Here is a 22,231-nt window from a genome sequence, read left to right on the forward strand (position 1 = left end):
GACTGCTAATTATCTGTCCTGGAATCAATGTAAGGTTAAACACGTGGAAACTGCAACACAAGCTTTTTATTTTTCCATTCTCTGTTTTTTGTAGTCATCCTGCAAAAGAAGTGATTATTGATGACTCGGGGAAGTTGGGTGTTCATGAAGCTGATCATACAATTGGACTTATTCAGAATCTCAATGGAAAATCTGGTTCATGGACTTTTGAGGAGTTCATTGATGTTGGAGTACATTCCAAGTCAACCAAACTGAGCTCGGACAGCATCTCTGCTGGTAACTGTAATCAAAACTTGAATGATGCTGCTACACTACCTTCTAGCCCCAAATTGGCTTTTGAGGAAGATGGTGCAGTGAATTCATTGACCAAACCTATAGATGCTTCATCAGGTAATCCAAGCTGACTTCCCTGTCTCTCTTCCCCTGGCTAGGCAATTCACCTCCTTGCATTTTGCTCTCCTTGCCTTAACTACAGCTTCTTATTTTCAAGGCACTTTTTCCAATGTGTAGACTGGAGGGAAGGCTCGCTCTTTAGTGCTTTTAACTTGAATTCTGTCTAAAGGAGTCACCAACTGATGCCTTTTTAGGGACTTGATAAGGCCCAACATTTAAGGCTCTTCCAAAGACACAGCTGAGCCCTTGAGAAGTTCCAAACAGCATTGAAGCTCTTATGTTGTATTTAAGGTTTTTCTAAGACATGTTAAATGGCACATGTTACTTTTGAAAACAGTTTAAAAGGTGTCTGATGTAGCTCTGCACACCAGACCTTTTCACTCCTAGGCATGTTCTGTTTTTGATGCTGACCTATTGGTCTTACAAGGCCTCTTCAGACTCTTAGCAGTGTATTAGCTGTCCTCTCTACTTACTGTGCAGCAGTCTTTCACTTCACTGAGGCAAGTAACACCAACCTGAAATTCCACAGATGGTTGTGTTACATTTTGGGAGGAGTGATAAAGCTGTACACACAGAGAACATTCTGAATTTTCTGAAAGAGGCAAGGCTGTATGTCAAGCCACATGTGCTTGAGAAGCCAAGCCCTGATGCAGTACAGGGCATAGTGTGTCAGAGAAGCTTCAGGAAGCCAGTTTATGTAAGACTGGACTCCTCTGGTGTTGGAGCCAAACCCCAAAGGGCTGTTTTCACAGGAGATCTCTTTCAGTGGGATAAATGACTGTGTGATCAGTTGAAGTGAACGCTAGTGGAAGAACAAGCCTTGCTATCCACATTTCCTTCCAGTGATGTGTAGCACTTTCTCTGATTAAAGTGTGGCACTTTCCTAGACTGAACTGTTTGCTGAGTCTCCTCTGTCACTCTGCGTCTTGTGGATTTTAGTTCCATGGGCACACCCTGATTGTTGTGCCTGTTGTTGAGGCTTCCCTTGAGGCCAAACAGGCAGAGCCATGGGAACACACACATTTCTTGTGGTTCTGCTCTTCACTTTTTCTTGTGATCAGACTCATTAACTTTTTAGTGAAGGAAGTGTGGCCTTTTAATTTTGAACTTGAAAAATTTTAAATGTAATACAGTTTAAGAATTCTGTACATAACTTTGAGAACTAATATTCCTGTAAAAAGAAAGAAAACCTGGTTTTGGACTGTAAGTGACCAAGTGGTTCTGTGCTCACTCCTGGATGTAGGCTGACAGTGATGATGGATGTATGTGGCATACACACAGTTATGATGGTTAAATGTTTTCTTTTCTTTGCTCTTTGGACAGAACTGTGAACACTAGAGACCTGGAAATAATCTGATTGCACTTCAGTAATCCAGTGTTTTCTCAAGTACCGAAGGCCTTGTTTTGAAAAGCTGCTTGTTTACCTTTATCCATCTTCAAGTTTGCAAAAAACAACAGGGGAGGGATGACAAACTTCTAATTTGCACCTTGAAACATTTCAGGGAAACTGTTGTGCTAATGTTCTTTTTTTGTTCGTTTGGCTAATTGTTAGATAAGGTTTCCTAGTTCAAGTATTTCTTGTTTCCCTTTTACAGACTTTACAGTAACCTGATTGAGTCTTTTTTTTATTATTGTTTTCATATCAGTATCATGTAGAACATGCCACTGGAGGCTCCCCAGTTAGCTGCAGACTTTGCATATTTCTAAAATGATCTTGATGAAATAAAAGACTCACTCAGTGTATGTTAAAGCTGAACTCCCTTTTTAATGTCTAGAAAAATGTTGTTTCATTGTTGGTTCATGTGCTATTTAAAAATGCAAAATTGAGTATCTTCAATTTTGAATGGAGAAGAAAAATTCCTTATTACCTAATGTGAAAATATTGGCAGTTTCAAAATGCAAGTGTTGTACCATCATTAATATGTTTTAATCTATTGGCAAACATCAAAACATTTTTCAGCTTGTGCTCTAATATATTACAAAAATGTTGAGTCCCTAGATTTGTCTGTTGGTGCAGTTTAAGGTGTTAGGCTTTTTAAAAATGTTTTCCTTTTGAATTACTTATTTATCTACACTTATGGAAGTATTATTTTATTGTGTACATAACAGTATTAGACCATTGAAGTCATGTTTTGTTCATGTTAATTATTCCAAGTGTTCCATCCAGTTCCAGCTCTATAACAGTGGCTGCAAACTCCGTATATATTTCCCTTCCCCTAAAGCCTGCATTAAATAATCTATTTAACCTGAATTTGCCTGCTTTTTTCAGCATGAAGAGTTTAACGAAGCATCTTCTGAAGATTGCTACTAAAAGTAATAATGCAGCCTGGTTCTGATGTCTCCTGTACCAGATAGACTGGCTAGGTCATTACTTTAAGGAGTAGCTCTCCTTTAAGGTCATTGCTTTAAGGAGCAGCTCTCCCAAAACCTGCTACAGGCCCCTGGCTGATGCCTCAGCTGCAGTGGCATTGCTGGAACTGCTCCTCAGCTGCAGCAGAGCCCTCAGCCTCCTCCCTCTTGCTGTTCAGAGATCCTGTAGAACTGTTTTAGACTTTAGAGCAGTGCCTTAGGTGAAAGGAGAAGTGTATTTTTGTATGATAGCTGTTTGTTCTGGCAGAGACAATCATTCTGACAAAGATGCCGGTATTTTTTCTGTGCTGGGATTTGTTGGCTGGTCCGATCCAGCCCTGTGTAAATACATGCACACAGTTAAATAAACTTTGCAGTTGAACAATGCTTTATTTCTCTAATGTTAAATGTGACCTTACCAGGCCTCTCCACCCCTCGCCATGCTGGCCTGCCTTGGGATGCACTCTGGTGCTGCTCTAACTGCTCCAGATTGCCACACTAGCAGCCTGGGAGGGGATTTGCACTAACACCTTCAGCTCTTGCTGTGTTTGTCCATGCTGATGCCGTGTTCTGAACTGAGGAATTCTCTAACCTGCTTTTCCCTGCCAGCCTTTGCCTTTCCCCTGCAGCATCTCTGTGTTGTGAGGGTGAGTCCAGCAGTGGAGCAGTGACCAGCAAATTGCTGCCTTTTCATTTTCTTGCACGGGTTCTTTATCAGTTCTTGAAAGGGAATGGCTGGAGCAGATCCAGTTGATAAAGTATTTCACTACTGTGGAAAAAAACCTCCTTAAACCAGCATTCAGGTTGCTGAAGCGTGGTGGGTCTGTGCATGAACAGTGGCTGTACATATGCTCTCCAAAGGGCTTTTTCACACAGCCTGTTTCTGGCAGATGGTCCAGTGTCAGTTATGTATTAAAAAAATTAATTAGTTTATGGAAATTGTTGCTTTAGTCCTCAGATATTTAAGGGTGCAGTGACAGCACAGCTGACTCTTACTTTGCCATTACCAATGTAGTAGACTTGGTTTCAGTAGCTCAGCCCTAAGAATGTCAATCATATAAGATATCAAAATGGAAAAAAAAGAATAAAATTCCAGACTATGGATTCCAAGCAGGCACTAGTCTCACTTTTATTCAGTTGCTAAACATACACTGACATGATAGGAGAGCTAGCCTTGTATGAGCTATTTTAAGGCACTTGTAAGTGCATGTGCATGTTGTAGGTGAAAGATTTACTACTTGTTAATGGATTAATAATTGTACGTAGACAGCCTTGTTTAAACAATGATATAAAAAAAGCTGATGAGGAAAACTTGCAGGCAAACCACACGGAAATCAAGACTAAAACAAGTTTATGGAAACTTAACTAAGCTAAATGTCACTGCCAAAACATTGTTATCTGTAAGATGAAGCCATTCCGTACATGTGCTGCAATGTGGCGTTGTAGAGTAAGCTAAGGTATTTATTACTTATTAATGGTGTAGTCTTTGTTGTGTAGCTGTACTTGTAGAAGCATAATAATGGATCCTTCTGATCCCACATGCAATCTTTGCATCTCTGTCTCAGAGGTGCATGCCTTGTCAAACCCACTTCAGTTAAGTGCCAAGCTTAATCATATACCAGATAAGCTTAAAACTAGATTTGTTTTCATTTAAGCCACACACAGATGATGCAGTGTGTGGATCTCTAAATCTACCAGCATTTCAAGCCTTTATACTAGGAGTTACTTGGAAACAAGGTTAGATTTTTGCAAGGCTACATGCTTTTGTACTGCAAGATCTTCAAAAGTCAAACCCAGTATATTGAGGCTAATTTAGTTCTTACACTAAAATGGAAAAAGTTAAAATTCTCAACATGCAAAAACCTGCTCTTTTACCAGGGCTGTTTGGGAAAGCAGGCCTTTAAAATCCATCTTACATCTGCTCATTTACAGTCGTTTGGGACACTCAGCACAATAAATTTTTCCATTATGGCAAACAAAGCGCTTGTTGGCCAGCCCACGGGCACACTTTGTGCATTTGAAACAGTAATCGTGCCAGGACTCATCTTCGTAGTTAACCACACTGGTTCCTCTTCCAAATCCTGCTAGGAGAGAACACAATTATAGGACGGCGATAGTAGCGCTGCCTTGGCTGGGCTCTCCCACCAAACAGCCCTGCCTGCTCCTGCTGCCCCTGCTGCCCTAGGCTTGCCTGAAACACCAAATGGCAACTCAGCCATGCTTTTGTGGCATCTTCTGATGTTTCTTCTTCAATAAACATAAGCATAAGGCTTGCATGGCTTGTCTCTGCAATAACGTTTTACCTTGGCTCCTTTCTCCAGCAAACAGTCAAGGAGAGATGTGGAGCAAGGACAGGTTGGGTAAACACTCGTGGGCTCAGATCTGTGCTCTAAAATGCAGGATGGAATGTGAGCCTCATGGATCTGGCAGGACAGTGCCCACATTTCAGGGCTGAGCTCTGTAATCTAGTGAGTTCTAAGTGTAAAATACATCAGAAGGGGTACAAATGTCCCTTTGGGACAATAAAACACCAGTTGTTTTAGACTTAAGGGTCCCAAACTAAGATATGGATGGGAATAGTTCTGGTTGGGGGAGTTTTGAAGGAGGTAAATTTGAGACATGCAGGGGCAGAAGAGCTCAGTTACCAGCTCAGCCTCCATCCAGCACAAGCACGTGGCTCAAGAGTCAGATCACATGTAAAATGCTGGGATTGGGCTTGGGTTACCAGACCTGCTTCTGATGTTACCCATCCCTGAGCTCCCTGTCTTTGGGGGATCACTGTCCTGACCTTCAGCACCCACTGCCCTCGAGCTGCATTTAACCCAACATACCTGTAATAGGATTCTTGCATCCAGCACACTTCTTGGCAACACACTCCTTGTAGCATTCAACGCAGTAAAACTGATCCTCCACAGCTGTGAAGCGCTTCCCACCCAGTTGCTTCTTGCAGTTGGAGCAAATGAAACACTCGGAATGCCAAGGCTGCTCCTGGTAAGTGAGGCCTCCAGAAGTGATGGGCTGGGGGAGAAAGAGCAGAGATGTGGTTTAGAATCGGCAGGGGAGAAGAGAGGTGACGCAGGCAAGGGGTGTAGGGTAGGAAAGCTTTGTCATGGGGAGGATCTTCCCAAGTTTACATCAAAATTTAATTGCACAGTGCACTTGAGTCCCTCCAACCTGAAATCCCACCTACCTGGCACTTTCATAATGCTTTCTTTTACCTGCAGTAACTGAAATTCCACACTAATCAGTTGCAGAAGTTGTAAAACAACTACTGTTTCACTTATTGAATATTCAATACCTTTCAGAGCTTAAACTATCCCCAAGGCAAGTGCAAGACTGGTATCAGTTGTTTTCTGCAGTGTTGCCATCAGCTAACCCAGCCACCCCTGCCCAGATCCAGTAATGCACAGGAACCATCAGCTCTCCCATCACTGCAGCAGCTGCTGCCACTGGTATCTCAGGGGAAGAACATCAGCACTGGTACAGCCTCAGCATGGTCTGCCTGCTGGTTCACCCTCCCAGCTCCCAAGAGGCACACGAGGGCTGGTTCTGGCAGCTGCCTCTGCAGAGGGAAAGGACTTACGTTCTTGCACTTAGCACAGGTCTTGGCAAACTTGTGCTCATGGCAGGAGACACAGTAGAAGTCATCACCCTTGGGGAAGAAGCTCCCAGATCCAATCACTTGCTTGCACTGGCTGCAGGTGAAGCAGTCCTTGTGCCAGACCATCTTCTTGTACTCAACGTTTTGGTCTCCTACAACAGATAAAAATAACTTGTCCTGGGAGATTTCAGGCCTGTGGCAAACCCTTCCCCCTGTGCAGTGTAACATCTGTGGACAAGACCTGTCCATAGCTATGCCCAGGATTTCAGGAATGCAGACAAGGGATGAGCTGGTAATTTCTGTAGCTGATTCTAGCCAGGGCTTGCTAGATTTTCTTAAAATAGTTATCAGCTGCCTGAGCCTTTGAGGACCTTGATTGGCTGAGCAAAGCTTTTGGTAGAAATAGTTTAAGACTGACATGAGGGTTAATTATCTACATGAGGGTTAATGGCAAAGCAGCCTTTCAAAACTTGAATAAAACGGACAGGTGAGAGCAACAGTCAAAATTTACTATTCTGAGGTGCTCCAGCCTTCCACTGCCATGCCCAAACCCCTAACTGCAGCCTCCACAGCCTGACAAACCCCCCTGGTTATGCCCTCAGACCCAACACTGGCACAGTACCTGCAATAATGGGCTTGAAGCAGCCCTTACACCTGGGTGCATCCTCAGCAGCAGTGCAGTTGCTGCACCAAACCTTGTTGTTCTCCCTCAGCATGAAGGGCTCGTTGACCAGGGACGTGTAGCACTTGAAGCAGCGGAAGCAGCTGTCGTGCCAGTAGCGGTTCTTGAAGTGCAGCTCCTGCAGTGAACAGAAAGGGAGGAGGGAAGGAGTTGAGAAGCTTTTCTCTCCCCCTGAGCAGCCCTAAAGCCAAGCTCCTGTCTCACCAGCCTGGGCTGTAAAGGATGGATTTGTTGTTCCTAAGTTTGTCTGATTCAGTGGGTAGGGCTACAGCTCCTCTTCGAGCACTTCAGGGAAGGACATTTAACCAAACCCACTGACACAATCACATTCGCTTTGGACTTCCAGGGGGACAGAAGATGCTTCAAACCAACAGCTTGGAGATTTGAGGTCCTGCAAATTTTCAGGTACTTACATTCCCTCTAGTTCAGGTGTACATTATTATTGCCACCAACATTTATCTGGCCCTGAAGGTGTATGCTAATGAATTCAGTAATACCATATTTCTATACATAAGCAACAAACCAATTTCCAGTTTTTATGGAGATCAAAACAGTTTCAACCACCAGGCTTGCAGATATTTTCAGGTCCTGCAGTTTGTGTTTCTTCATGTCCTGCCTGGTGTTAGAGTGTCTGAACATCAGAGATACTATTATAAATTAGCATAAGGGAAAAAAAACCAGCAGAACCATCTTGCCATCCAAATGCTCTCTCTCTCTCTCTATATATATATATATATATATACACAGAGAGTTTATTGATTTCCATTGTGGAGCAATAAGCATCTGACAAACTGACAAAAATCAGACCTCAGTGCTTTGCCCAGAATTATGAGTTTTGCAGGCCCTATGGAGGCCAGTTCCCTGCAGTTCTCTCCAGGGCAATTCAGCATTTGGTCATGTGGCTGGATCTAGACTCTGGAATGAGATGCTGTGCCAGAGCAGCCCCCCCTGAGCACCCTGTGCACACCCCAGCACCGCTCTTTGCCTGATGAGCACACGGCTGGCAGCCAGACACTCCCAAAGAGCTGCTCAGAGCCACACCAGAGCAAACACAGATCAGCCTCTGCCTCTCCTCGTGGCCCACTGAGGAGCTCAGCACTGACCTTGGAGTCGGCCCCGATGGGTTTCTTGCACTCGATGCAGGTGTTGGCGCAGAACTTGTCGAAGCACTTGACGCAGCAGTGCCTCCCCTCCTTCTGCACGTACTTCTTGCCCTGCAGAGGGTCGCGGCAGTAGTGGCAGTCGAAGCGCTCCGACATGGTGCCCACGGTGTAGCTGCCAGGCCCTGCAAGAGCACAGCACCTGAGGGGACAGCACTGGGGCCCTGGCGGCTGCTCCGGCCTCCTGGGGCTGTGCATGGCTCAGCAGTGAGCGTGTGGTGGTGTTACCACACTCCTCAGGGCTCCTCTGTAGAGAAAGCAGCTCCACTCGAGGAGAGCAGAATCCCAAACCAGACTTTTCCCCATCCCCTGGTTAAGTGGAAGGATGCTAGGCTGGTTTATTTACACACTGCACACCTGATCACTCCCTGGGAGTCCTTAGTTCATCACTGTAGGCCTCAGTGTGGTCCTGGCTGAGGCACCACTTCATTTGTGTGCACAAGTCACCAACAAACATGAGCAGAGTGGAATTGTTTCCATGTTTTCAGCCTGAACCCACAGCCAGCTGCAGCCCTCCAAGGCCTTTTGTGCTGGATAGTTGTGCAGCTTCCAGCTGCCTCTTTTCACCAGGCTTTCACATATAAAACCATAAGGGGAAAAGAAAAAAAAAAAAAAAACACCAAAAAACAAGGGAAAAAACTGCCTCCAGGGAGAGATATTTTTCAGTTCACACCATCAAGGCTCTGCCAAGGTCTGATGTTCCACCATGGTCAGGGAGCTGTCAGCGGGTGTGGGGAATCTTGACTGGAGGATTTTCCACTTTGGCTCACACTTTCTCCCCGGACACCCATCCCTTCCTGCACTCCCAGTCTCCTGCTGATGGCTCCCTCCATTCCATGCACCCTTCCTCAGCAGAAGCCATCAACACTCATGCAAGGGGCTACAAGGGCTCTGTCAGGATTCAGAGAATCCTGGACTGGTTGGGGTTTGAAGGAACCTTAGAGATCATCTTGTTCCAAACCCCCTGCTAAGGACAGCTGCTACATCAGGTTGCTTAAAGCCCAATCCAGCCTGGCCTGGAGCACTGCCAGGGAGAGAATATAAGAGTTAGAGAAGCCCATGGAGTCCCAGAGAGGCAGCTCCATCCCTGCCTCTGGTGCCCAGAGCCCCAGCACTGCAGAGCCCATTTCCCTGCACGACAAACACACGGGGACACAGCCATGAACCCTGTTCGTCATCACCAGCCAGATGGGGAATGTGGCTGTGGGCTGGCAGCAGGGACTGCCAAGAGGAAATGTCCTCTCTTCCTGACAGAGCAGTGTCAGCACAGAGCAAGGAAGGGAGAGGACAGAGGCAGGCCATACAAATTGCTGCTGCCTCCCTCACGTGGCCTCTCCTTGGACCACCCCAGCCAGGCCTGGGGGCTGCCTTGGAGCTGCTCCTTGCAGAGCTCAGGGGTACAGCAGTGCTCATTCAGCTGTGCTGCTCCAAGCCTTTAAACACCAAACCTGAAGGGGTTCTGGGGTGTGTCACTCCTGGCTGTGGAGTTTTATTATCTTTTATTATCTTTTTTTATTATTATTATCTCCTTAATAACCTGTTCACCTGCCAGCCCTCACAACAAGGCAGGGTCACTGGGACCCTGCTGGGCTCACCCTTGGCTGCAGGATGCTCTTGGTCTGCCCTGTTGTGGCCTAAAGACCTGTTCACAGGATTGTCATGGGCCCACCCCGGTAACTCCAGATGTACATCAGCGACAGGGCCCAGCCTCACCAGACCCCTGCAGCACACCAGGACCAGCCCAACACTGCTGGGAACAGAGCCAGAGGAGCCTGCACAGGGACCCTTGGCCACCACAGCAGAGCACCTGCCTCATCTGGGCCCAGGAAGAGTGCCACTCACACTGGTGCCTTGCAGGCTTTAAAACCCAAGAGTCATCACACTATCACCTCTTTGTCACCCTCTCAATAGCATAGGGCCAGAACAAGCTGAAGGATTTATATTTCAGAAAGCAGGACAGAGAGCCCTAAAGAAAAGTTTCATATAGGAAGGCTGCAGCAGAGGTGGAGGCTCTGTTCACACCCTATTCCTGCCCCTAAAACTGACAGAGGCAGGCTGGAGGCCAAGCTGGTAGGAATTGTACTTTGTGGAGGGTCCAAGGTCTGGCAATAATCCCTTGGCAAGGCCAGGGGATGCTATGTACTGCTGACAACTACACCAAGGGCTTTGAGGTACCTGTTCAAGCAGATGAAATGGATAAACAGCCGGGAAACATGGAAACTATGTGAGCTCTGCAGAGCTCTAGCAAGCAGGAGGGTTTTATTTGGAAGAAATGCAATTGCAGAGTCCAGGGCAAATGGTATTGGAACGTCCCTGGTCTCAGGTTTAGGGTTGCTTTCAACCTGAACACATAATCTTGAAAGTGTGGCTCAGGGAGCAACACAACCCTGTGTTCCCATGCAACACATCACGTGCTAATGGGAGACACATTTATCACAGCAGCTCTGCAGCTCCACAGGCAAATTAACACCGGGCCTGGAGCCCCCAGGTGGGCTGTGCCAGCAGCTTCTGCCTGCCTCGTGCCATCTCACACACCAGAAAACCCCTCTCAAGCACAGCCAGGGGCATGAATTTGCTTCGAGCTTTTCCAGAGGCTTCCTGCCTTCAGCACGATCACTCCTGAGTTCCTGGGCTCTGCTCACCTGTGCCGTGGCTAGAACCCACAGCAGCCAGAGCATCCCACAGCAGCCAGAGCATCCCACAGCACAGCCCACCCAGGGGAGGGTGCACAAGAGCCCTGGAAGCCACCAGGGTGTGGCAGAGTGGAGCGCCAGGCCAGCAGCAGCAGTGCTGGGACCACCAGATTATTTTCCCCAAATGGAGCAAACATCTGTGGGCACTTCAGAGCTCAGCTTCATTTAGTGTCCTGCAGCTGATCCCCTCAGCAGTCCTGTCCCCTCTCATGGAAGGTAAACAGAGCAGCTATTTCTCGTGCTCTGTATAAAAATAAATGTATTTCTAAAGACTGCTTGGCAGCAGGTCATGGGTTTGGAGTTGTTTATCTCCTTAATAACCTGTTCACCCTCCAGCTGCACCAGGTCCCCACAGCACAGCTTTCCAAAGCTTCCAGGTATATTAACCCTGGCCTGTCTTTACTATCTGAAAAGTAGGAAGGTTATGAAACCAGGGGTACACTGGGTACATGGAAAAATCATCACTTCCTTGGGGTCTTTATTCAGTGCCCTCATCATCACTTCCCACCTGAGCAGTGCAGCAGATGCTCAGCACAGGGCAGGGATCCACAGCAGGGGTACAGCAACCCAAAACCAGGGAGAGCACCCACCAAACCACCACTAAAACCCAGAGCACTGAACCTCTGTGCTTCTTTTCACACTGTTGTGCTGAAAATAGAGCAGTACATGCAGGTGTTTTAGCTGGGAAGTCACCTGAACACAAGTTTTTGTGGCTGTACCTTTACACCAGACTATGGCATCTCCAAGGTAACAGTCTGGTGTCTTGTTTAGCCCCAGGAGAATCTCATACCCTGAGGACATGCACTGATCCAAACCTCATGTCAGCACGACACTCAGGCCACAGAATGGGATTTAGAGAGCAGAGGAAAAGCATGGACAGGGTGGAGCTGTTCCCCCTCCCAGGCATGTGCAGAGGATTGTTCTGCTGGAGAGGAGCAGGTGAAACAGCAAGCACAGGCAGCTGGGGGGAGGGGAAAATGCAGAATGTGCCCATCCTTAAATAGCCTAGAGAACACTCAATAAGATGGAGAAAAATGCAGCCATACTTCCAGAAATGAATCTCACTCTAAGCAAGGGATCCCAGTCCCACCAGCCCTGGCAGGGTGCTCTCTAAATGTAGCTCCCTGATGGATTTGGCTGCAGCTGGAGGGCAGAAGGCCAGGCCAGTGGCCTTCTCAGATATCAGGGTATTTGGCACAAAGACCACTGGAATACAACCCTAACATTTACCTGACCACAGAGGTGCCAGTTGCCGCTTGTCCCCTGAAAGCATCTTCTACTTTACAAAAACAGCCCTTGGACAGCCACAGCTTCCATCCTCCAGAGACCTCAAACACTTGGGCCCCAGGGGCTTCTAAGTGGCACCAAGACCAAGCCCCAGGGCTGGCTGAGGGTCAGGGCCACATCTGCACCCTGCAGCACAGCCAGCTTTGGGATGGGAAGGGTGCAGACCTAAGGAGTGCCACCCCACAAAAACTGCTGCATCCACACGACCCCTGCCTCCTGCTGGGCTCCTGCATCACCCTGGGCTGGTTCATCCCAGCTCAGCCAAAAACCCAAAGCAGCATCGCAATGGTTTGCAATAATAAATGGAACCCAAGCACTCAGGGAAGGAAGCTGAAGCACAGCTGATAAGCAAAGCACTTAGCACAGGCTATGTGCTAATGTCTCTGGGGAATATGTTTAAATGTGATAAACCACCAAGGAAGAACTTGAAGTGTAGTCTCTAAACACAAGCAGAGAAACTGTACTTACACTTTACAGATTATTCTGCCACTTAAGAATGAAGATGAGGTTGGAGTTGTTAACCCTCTGCCCTACACACAGTTGCATATGGAAGGAAAAGTGCTTTTTGATTCTACGTTAGTTTTATTTTTTTCTCAGCAGACTGAGTACACAGCCCCACACTGCCAGGCACTGGCTACACCTGCCTGTTTCAGATCAGTCCTGGCAGCCCTGGTCTGTCACCTGAGTTACTATTCTCAGCATTCCTCTATGCAATGTCGCATGGTTTGCTATAAATACCTGGGAAACCCTTAAAAGAAGGATCCTGTTAATCCCAAATGCAAAGTGACACTCAGGACTGCACTGGCACAATGCCCTGGGCAACAAACATTTGCAAAGCCCAAGAAAAGAAAGAAAAGACATCTCTTGTAGGTCGTTTTTGCTGGGAGGGCTGAAAATACCAGAGCTGTGCTCTCCCATTGCCAGGCTGGGGCACGTGCGAGTCTCATACTCTATAATTCAAAAATTAATCTGTTGATAAAATGAAAGCTTCTTTATTTAGAGCAAGAACAGCTCCAAGTTCCTCAGGCAGTTGCCAGAAACATTCCCTACGGTCCTATTGCCACCATGTGTGAGCACATCCCAGTCATTACTAAACCTCCACAGTTCCCCAGGGAAGTAGGGACATGCCATTTATTAAAAATCACTGGCCCATCCCTGCAAACACTTTCCCCAGGGATTGCTTTGGCACTCAGTGCAGAGCTCAGTGAAGGCTAACAAGGCACCACTGCCTCGAGTAAGGCTGAGCACTTTAGGCAGAGTTTAAGCAACAAAGTCCAAACCTTTCAAAACTAAACAAATCCTGGTCACTAACTCACTCTGTGGCTGCATTAAGTTTTGTCCTTTGAGACTCCCCTGTTGTGTTCCCAGCTAAGCACTGGTCTGCCCCTCAGCAGCTGGATGCCCTTCTCACACCCAGGTGCCAAAATGAGGTTTCCTCTGCTCTGGAGGACCCAGCCCCACCCTGAGCAGGCACTGTGGTACCCCACGGCTGCCCTGGGGCTCCCAGTGGTCTGCAGCATCAGATGCTGTGCTGTGACTGTTTGGCAGCAGCAGTCCAACCTCAGCATCTGCTCGGAACACCCTGCAGCATTTTACATCACAGCACAGCACTGAGCCTGTGAGCTCTTGCTGCAGGGGACATCCCCGGAGGAAGAGGAGAAAGAAAAATTACATAGCTGAGAGTATAATGGAAGGATGCTACAGCACTGGTCAGTCTTGTGGGCTGGAATTAAACATCTTCTTACATCAAATGATACCACAGAAGTCAGATTTTACTCACAGTGGTGCCCTGAATAACACATATGTGCATCCCACAAGCAGCTACGTGCTGTGTGAGCAGCCTCACGTGTGTGCCTCCTCCTGGGAAGGTGGGCAGGAGGCTGAGCAGCAAACTGTGCCTTTCTGCCCAGCTTTGAGGATGCTCCCTGTTCCCAGGTCTCAGGAGCACCCCTGGCTCCTGGTGTGCAGCAGCTGAGCTTGGTGCCCACGGGAGCTGTGCCCCCTGACACCCTGTCCCCACACTGACACTGCCTCTGTGCTGTAGGGCTGTGAATAAACCCTGGATATGCACAAAAACAGCTGCTAAGAGAGAGATAGGCTTTCAAAAATCCCAAAGAGCTCCTGATTGTCTTCAGCTGCAGGGCTAGAGGAATGAGTCAGGATGGGAAGACAACCATCCTGACAAGTAAAATATGATCTCAAGATTCCTGTCTGTGTTAATGGAAAAATTAACATTTTCCTATCACTGGTAAGGGTCAGCCCATCTGAATTGAAAGATAAACAGAGAAGAGGGACTAACCACAAACTTCCCACCAGAGCAGAGCAAACCATCTGGGCTTACACACACTGGTCTCTCCTCTGCCCTGGGTTTCTCTGCTCCCTGCAATAAACTTGAAGCAAAGAGGAGAATTGTCCCCCATTTTCACCAAGTCTTGCTCAGATATCAGCTGAGCCGCAGCCTTCCCACAGCAGCAGATACAAAAACATTTAAAATCCAATGCATTTTACAAAACAAATGAGGCCACCACCAGCACTCTGCTCCAGCCCAGTCTCCCCCTGGTTATCAGCCCATTTGCCATCAGGAGTTACAGCTGCAGATTGCTGGGGTTTGAGTCTGAAATCAAAGTAATTTCTCTGGCATAGGAGCCTTTTAGCAAAACCTTCCTCCCCATTCACCAGGTGCACTCCCACAACACCTGGCAGCACAGCCACTTTACCTGTGTGCCTGTGGAAAGCCATGGCCAGCAGTCACAGCAGCCCCTCAGGTAATGGAGTTCACAGGCTGATAAGGAGCTGCCCCTTTTGATAACATACATTTAAACTGAGGCTATTAATATGGACAGGACTCCTACCAGATGTCCACTCCCCTCCCCAGAGATCTCAACCTTAATCCCCCTTGGAAATTCTTACCATTTTAGGTGATCTGAGGGAGAAGAATAGGATCCTGAGACCTCTAGGTCTCTGCAGGCAACAGTCAAATACCTGCCCAGCTACTCAGCACCCAAATTAGTCCCAAAGGCAGAATGAACTCATGAACTTGACCCCATGCTGGTACTATTTGGCCTTGGCTTTAGAGTGAGATTGTGTCTCGTAACAGTCCTGAGCTAAATTACAGACCCAATGTGAGGGCTGCTCTGCCATGGCTGAAGGGAAGAGGGATCACAGCCCGGGGGGCTGGGGGGCTGCAGCCCCAGGAGCCAGCAAGGGGCTGTCTTCTGGTCCAGAAGGGATGTGGCTGTACCCCAGAGGACTCAGGGAGAGCCCACAGAAATACCAGCACATACATTCATGGGTGGGTTGGATTTGCTCTCAGCATGGAGGTCATGCTGAAGTTTCACTGCCAGTAAAACTGCCATTGATGGTCCTTCCCCTGCTTTTTCCTTGAGGAAGCTCACAGCATTAACTGCTCAAAGGGAGCAAATCCCTGAAGAGCAGCACTTAGAAAGATGGGTGTCATGCTATGGGGCCTCTCTAGCACCTGGCATGGCTTTAGAGGCACTGGCTTGTGCCTCTCTCCCCTGCACTCAGGTGTTCCCAAAGCTCTCAGGAAGACCCCAGCTCCATGGCTCCAGCTGGCCTGTTTTCACCCAGGTCACAGCAGGAGAGGAGGGAGCTGTGGCTCGGGGTCACTCCTGTGGGGACCCCCAGGCTGCAGCAGCTCCAGAGCCCCACACTCACCCTGGGTTATGCAACTGCTGGGGAGGCTCAGGGCCGGGGGCCAGGGACGCCCAGCTGCTAATCCTGCCTCCCACTGACGCACTGCACGGCCGTGGGAAAGGCACTGAACCTCCCTGACAGCCACTGGGAAGAGCCAATGTTTATCATTCCTTCCAGGGAACCCATCGTGGTGGTGTCTGGCCTCTGAAGAGCAGCCCTGCTGCAGCCAGGAACGTCTCTGCTTCCCAAGAGCTCCTCAGGCACACACGTGCTCAGCCTCCAGCCTCAGCACTGGCCTTGGTGAGCCCCTGAGCCTTCACACCCATCTTAGCCCTCCAGACAGCATGTGCACAAGCTCAGCATCTCACCAGCATCCTGACATCTCCAAATTTCCACCATGGCCTGGAGAAGGCCACCCTTGACAGCATGCCATTCCAAGGAGCTCAGCATGGATCCGCTGGTGCAGCAGATTGAGGCTGGGAAACGTGCTAAAATAATAATGCACCGAAACACTTTGGCGAGGAAAAACCCAATGTTATTCTGCCCCAGCTCATCTATGAACTGCAGCAAATTGTTTGCATAATTCAGATGGCAACAGGAACCCTAACAACTGGTATTTTCCTGCTCTAATCTTGCTGTGCACAGTGTAATATTTACAGACATGAGTTCATTTTTGGCAATGCACGCAGAGTTTGCACCATTAACCATTCTCATTCCTTTCCAGCTCCCTACACAAAGCTCTGGCACCCTCCCACCCAGCTGTCATTTCCTGCTTTCCCCAGAATGCCCAGGTATTTCCATCAGGAGCCCTGGCTCCCATCCTGGCTGATGGAGCAGAGCCTGTGCATGGTGCCAGTGGCTGCCACGCCCCGAGCAGAGGGGCTGCAACCAGCAGCAGTTTGGCAGCTGCAGAGGGGTGTGGAGAGCAGGGATGGACACTGGGATGTCATTTCATGTGCACAAACACACGTGTGTCCACAGCACCAGGAATGGAGAGGAGAGGAGAGGAGAGGAGAGGAGAGGAGAGGAGAGGAGTTTGGCCAAGAAACAGGAGGAAAACCCAGACGTGTGGATGCCTATGGAGCTCCCTGGCACAGCTCACTCTGTAAAGCCCCAGAGCAGATTTTAATTAAAAGCCACTTTGTTTGAATCTCTGACCTCCTGGTCCAGCAGGAATGGAACAACCTTACTGCTGCTCTTGGTTTCTTGCCTGGTTTTAGCCACATAACTTTGGACAATTCCCCTTTCCTTCCCAAGACTCTCCTCATCCACACAAGCCCAGGTGGTTACACACAGCGGTGCTGCAGGTGTAGCACAAGTGCCAGGGAGAGACATCAGTGCCCCATGAAACGTGTCAGACACCTCCAGGAAAGAGAGGGTGCCCCAGAATGGAGCCGTGCCAGCCCTGGTCTGTGCCCCAGGCACCCACAGGTCCCAGAGGGAAGGGTGCTACAAATACACCAGTGAGTGCACAGCAGGGCACAGCAGGTTTGGGATGTCATGTTTTTCACATTGAACCTGTCCTGTAGGTTTTCCAGGGAGCTGCCCTGGACACACTGATCCCACCCAACGGGTCTGACTGCAGAGCAGCATGGCTGGGGCATAGTGTCATCCACTGGGATAAACAAATGATTCACGTTGTGATTTCCAGAGGATTTTCTTGCTCTAAGAATCCTGCCAGAAAAGGTCTGGGTCTCTCAGCTTGCTCACACATCCTGCTGTCATTCAACAGGCAGAAACTCCTAAAGAGAGCCGTTCTAAGCCAGGCATTGATGAACTATTAGTCACCATCATCAAAGAAAGCAGCAGTAAATACCAGCAGCAGAGCACCTGTGCACCTCCTAAAGTAATGCTGTGCCTCCTGCTTCCATACATGCTGCTGGCAATGCACAGTGCACCTGCACAGAGGAGCACACTGCCATTCACCAGGCTCCCCAGAAAATGAGAGTCCCACATTGCTCCCTACCCTTCCTGTCCTGAGGGCAGATCAAATTTATTTTAAATTTTATTTGATATGTCTCAAGTTGCATGTGTGTGTCTTCCCACAGCAAAGCACTCCTACCCAACAGATCTCAGCTATAAATTTTCTTGGCTCTTCTGAGGCAGAAATAAAACAGTTTTTAAAAACCAGATATTTGTTTTAGTATGAAGACAAAGTTTGCAGGAAGACCACCAGTAAGAGAGCTGGGTTTGAGAGAAGAGAAGACAGATACAGCTTTCTCCAAGGAAAAGGTCTTTGCAGCTGTAGCTGATCCATCAGGGAGATAAGAGGCAGCAGTCCCCAGTGCCACAGAAGCACTGGACAGGTTTGGCACGAGGACTGATCCAGCTCTCCAAGTCCTCAGATCCAACACTCCTGCTCCCAGCACTGGCAGCAGGCACTGCAGAGCAGAGTTTGCAGATCAGCCACAGAGCACTGCCAGGGGATGAGGATCCCTGTCCCCAGCCAGAGACCCTGCATGACACACTCACTCCTGAACCAGAATGGGAATTTTCCACCTTGTCCTTTCAAATCTGGACAGTTTCTACATGAAGTATCCCAAAAAATGCCCTGGAAGTCTCAACTCCAGCTCTGTGCACAAGGATATGCCTTGGCACCCCTGAAGCAACCTGCAGGCACTTACAGGAACACAAGGCAGAGACAGCTGGGATGTTCCCACATCCAGAGCAAAGCCAGCAAGGACACCACTGCAGGGACAGGGGAATGAGCACCCCAGGCACCAGGTGAGCCCCTGGAGTTCCCAGGGAGCCAGCTCACAGGGACAGTAGAGAAGGAAAGTGGCAAGATGTGCCAAAGGCAGGATTCTTCCAGGCTGAGCTCCAGCTCACAGCTGGGTCACAACAGTGAGCTGAGCCCTTCAGTGCCAGGGGAAGGTTTTTAGGCCAGCTCTGAAGGTAGGGGTAGAGGAATCTGGAATAGGTTTATAAGGAAGCAGATGCAGGGTGGGCAACATCCAGGAGCTCAGAGTGTGAGTAGAAACAAAAGGTGGAAAAGAAGACAGGATAAGAAGCGGGGGAAAGGGAAAAGGGTGTAGTAATAGGAAGGAATGGTCAAGAGATAACAGAGCTGGAAATAACCCATCTGAAAAAAAGCAAAACCAGGAAGAGATATAAACCAAGTCCTTCCCCATCTGTCTCCATCCACAGGCTGGACAGTTTCCAGGACTATTCCTGTGGCAGCTCCAAATTTATTTCCCTGCTGCCATCTGCTCTGTGGCTCCCTCCACACACACTCCCGACTGGCACTCCTTCCCTTCACCTGTTGCTGACATGGCAGACCTCTCACTGCTGCTGGGAGCCAAGTGACACTGAGGCACTGTGTCTGTGCATAAATCAGGAGCTGCTTTGTAGTCCCAAAGCTTTGTTCAGCTCCTGTTCCCGTGCTGGCTATGGCAGTGGGGTGGGATGCAGGCATCAAGCAGCCCCAGGCTGCAGAGAAGACTGGGGAGAGAAGAGGCTGCAGCAGCTCCTGGGCAGAGCTGGTTTTGAATAATAAAGTCAATTTCCTCCTATCCCTGCTCCTCTCTCTCCCATCACAGAGAAGATGCCAAGGCATCTTCCAGCACCAAGGATGCTGAGTGCCTGCTGTAGTCCCAACAGTTAGACTTAGACCTTCAGTGCAAACTCAAAAAGGAACAGCCTCAAAAGGCTGAAGATTTTTTTAAAATCTCTTAGAAAGACAAATGTTCTAGTCTTTAAAGGCACTTGCTTAAACGTGAGCTGTGTTTCTCTTCCCAGCTCTGTCTGCCAATCCTTCTGCTGTGAGTGTGCAGGCAGTGCCCTGGGAGGCTCAGCCACTGCCCACAACCCCTTCATGGACTGCAAGGTGGAGACCACAGGTGTGAGCGTGTCCATGAAGGTCACACAACCCTGAGGGGAGACAAAGATTTCCTCTACTCCTCTTGGGAGACAGGGCCACACGTACTGCCAAGACTGGTCTGATTTAGAAACCTCATAAGAGCAGCAGGCTCATAACTCAGCTAAAAATCTTCAAATACTGCACTTACCTCTTCCTCCCCAGCAGCCCTACAAGAGTCACACACAGACCCAGCCAGCAGTGCTGTGACTCCCAGTCCCTTCTGCCAGGAGATGTGTCCTGGGAGGAGCCATGGGGCCAACCAGCTGCACCACACCTCAGTTATTCCCCAGCCTGTTACCCAAAAGCTTCACACCTGGGGCAGTGGAGCTCCTTAGGGAGCTCCTTGGCCAACTTTAGGTCTTTCTTTGTTCAAGTTTAGTTGCACTCATGGGCAGGGGAAATGACCAGTGGAGTCAAAAATGAGGTAGGTATTTGCCAGTCACAGCTTTCCCCTTGTGGCTTAGCCCAGGCTTCAGAGCTGAGAAAAGTAACTCAAGTCCCTGTCAAATAAATACCAGAGTGATCCAGCCAGGCAGCACAGCAGCCTTGCCCAGGACAGATGAGGTGTGAGGAACAGGCACAGCAATATAATCCTGCCATACCCACACAATAAATGCTCATCCTTCACCAAGCAGTGAGTGAACCTTCACTGCAATAATATTTCAGTGTCCATCAGGCTCTCTGCACTTCCAGCAGCTCCCAGTTCCTTCTCATGGGCACAGCAGCTGGCTGGGCAGTGCTCTGCCTCAGTGAGGATAAACAGCTCACTGTGGAGCTCATGGAAGGAACTTCAGCTACTGGTTTGCTTCACTGCTTGAAAGCTGGGTCATTCCTTGGACATCTACCCACTAGGAGTCAGAGCTTAGCAGCTGCCCAGACATCAGCTACAGCACACAGGCTCTCCAGCATCCCCTGACACCCTCCTGTGCTCCTCCAACAGGACCTGGCTGCAAGGAAGACTCACACAAGGTGGGTGCTGCAGGCTCTGCCCAAGCTCTTCCTCCAAAGCCTGGAATCCTTTCCATGTGATGTTTTCTAGCAAAACACCACGTTCCCAGGAAGCTGCTGGGCAGATGGTTCTGCAGACCTCCATCCCCTGCCCACACAGGAGAGGGGCCAAGCCAAATCCCCACACCAACACTGCTCTGTGGCACCAAGGAGCCTTGGTATCTCCCCTTACAGATCTTGATTTTCAGGGGAGGAGAAGAAAAGGCTGTTTGTGGATGGACTGTGATTCTGGCAAAACATTCTCCAGAAATTCAGCACGTGAGAGACTCTGAGGATAGAAAACTTCAGCTCAGGTGGTCAGAGAAGGGCAAAGCAAAAGCCCTCAGGAAAGAGCTGCCTGGCTGGGGGGCAAGACAGGCCACTCTTGGATGAGGACGTGCCCTTCCAAGCATTGGCATGCCAGTTGGGAAGACTCCCTGGCATCCAGCACACCATCAAAGCACTGCCCAAACTTGGCACAGGCCACAGGGCCATGCCCTCAGCACTGATTTAGAGCTGACAGAGCCTGCACTGGCACATGCTTCAGCAGGAGGAGCAGCCCAACACCCTGGGCAGGACTGTCCCCTGGAGCAAGATCAACATTTGGCTGTCTGCACCCTCAGTTGTTAGCCAGAGCTGGTGGCTGAAAGGACCAGATCACCCCTGTTATGTGGCCATTTTAAAAATAACCTTTCCCAAAGCCCCACAGTGCATAACCCTGTGTCTGTCTCAGCTCCAGGAGCTGAAGGGATCAGCTTGCAGGGCTGATGGGTATTTTTGGGCACTCTGACTAATTGTCAGGACATATGCTGAGCATTCTTTACAAGGAAAAACAAAGCTGCAAAGTCTCCTCCAGCAAGGCCTAAGGGGTTGGATTAGTCACAAGAGTTATTTTCATAAAACTCCACTTTAGGAAGGTTTGATTTAACTTCCAGCTTCAGATAAGTGCAGTTTAAAATGGAAGAAGAGGTCAACTTCCTGGCACCCCAACACCCACCACAAAAGCCATTGCACACTGCACAACAAGGGCAGGAGAAGTGGAAACTCTTCACCCTGGAGTGGCTTCAGATCCACAAGTGTTTCTTGGGCACCACATTGAGTATTTTGCCAGTTGTGTATTGTGCCAGTGTCCCCCTTCCTCCCTCCCTCCTCTCTCAGGAGCTCCCAGCTCAGAGGTGCAGACTCCATGTCCTGCAGCCAAGGTGAAGTGCTCTCTAAGGCCTCATCCCCTGAGAGGAGCAGACATCAGCCAGTCCTTGCAGGTTTATTCACCATTAAAAAGACTTTGTTCTAGAAGCAGCCTGTTTGGAGGGGGTTTCCTTGCTGCAGTTCCTTGCTGCTTCTGTCACCAGCCTGAGCACCTCAGCAGCACTTCACCCACGAGCCAGCTTAAGGCAGCACTCACCAGCTCACTTTCTCTGCACTTGCTAAGACAGCAAATAAAGCACCTGTGTGCAACATCTCCACAACACCCTGGCACACACAAGCCAGAGCAGCCCATGTTTCCCCACCACGTTGCTCTCCCTTTCAGCCCAGAAGATCTTTGGGATGTTTGAAGCCCCC

At 48.9% G+C, this 22,231-nt stretch overlaps 2 protein-coding genes across 9 annotated transcripts in view; one reads left to right on the forward strand and one right to left on the reverse strand.

Annotated features, from left to right (window-relative positions):
* Positions 1–3,129, forward strand: part of MAP7D3 (MAP7 domain containing 3) — a 43,223-nt gene extending 40,094 nt beyond the window's left edge. Inside the window, exons 20-21 of one of the 2 annotated variants that reach the window (XM_039722512.1) lie at positions 95–390; positions 1,717–3,129. In XM_039722512.1, coding sequence (XP_039578446.1) covers positions 95–390; positions 1,717–1,724 — 304 coding nt within the window. In that variant the 3' untranslated portion in view covers positions 1,725–3,129. Of the gene's footprint in view, positions 1–94 lie in introns of both variants that reach the window. The other variant, XM_039722511.1, reaches the window with a different exon arrangement.
* A 713-nt stretch (positions 3,130–3,842) lies between these two features.
* Positions 3,843–22,231, reverse strand: part of FHL1 (four and a half LIM domains 1) — a 28,899-nt gene continuing 10,510 nt past the window's right edge. For 2 of the 7 annotated variants that reach the window (XM_039722518.1, XM_039722520.1), the window contains exons 2-6: positions 8,129–8,310; positions 6,966–7,143; positions 6,326–6,495; positions 5,574–5,760; positions 3,843–4,826 (exon numbers count right to left, since the gene is read on the reverse strand). In XM_039722518.1, coding sequence (XP_039578452.1) covers positions 4,669–4,826; positions 5,574–5,760; positions 6,326–6,495; positions 6,966–7,143; positions 8,129–8,284 — 849 coding nt within the window. In that variant the 5' untranslated portion in view covers positions 8,285–8,310 and the 3' untranslated portion in view covers positions 3,843–4,668. Of the gene's footprint in view, positions 4,827–5,573; positions 5,761–6,325; positions 6,496–6,965; positions 7,144–8,128; positions 8,311–12,108; positions 12,368–14,882; positions 15,035–22,231 lie in introns of those variants that run through there. The other 5 variants (XM_039722517.1, XM_039722515.1, XM_039722513.1 and 2 more) reach the window with 5 other exon arrangements.

Source organism: Passer montanus, unplaced genomic scaffold, assembly GCF_014805655.1.
Source record: "Passer montanus isolate IOZ18808 unplaced genomic scaffold, ASM1480565v1 scaffold49, whole genome shotgun sequence".
Lineage (NCBI taxonomy): Eukaryota > Metazoa > Chordata > Aves > Passeriformes > Passeridae > Passer > Passer montanus.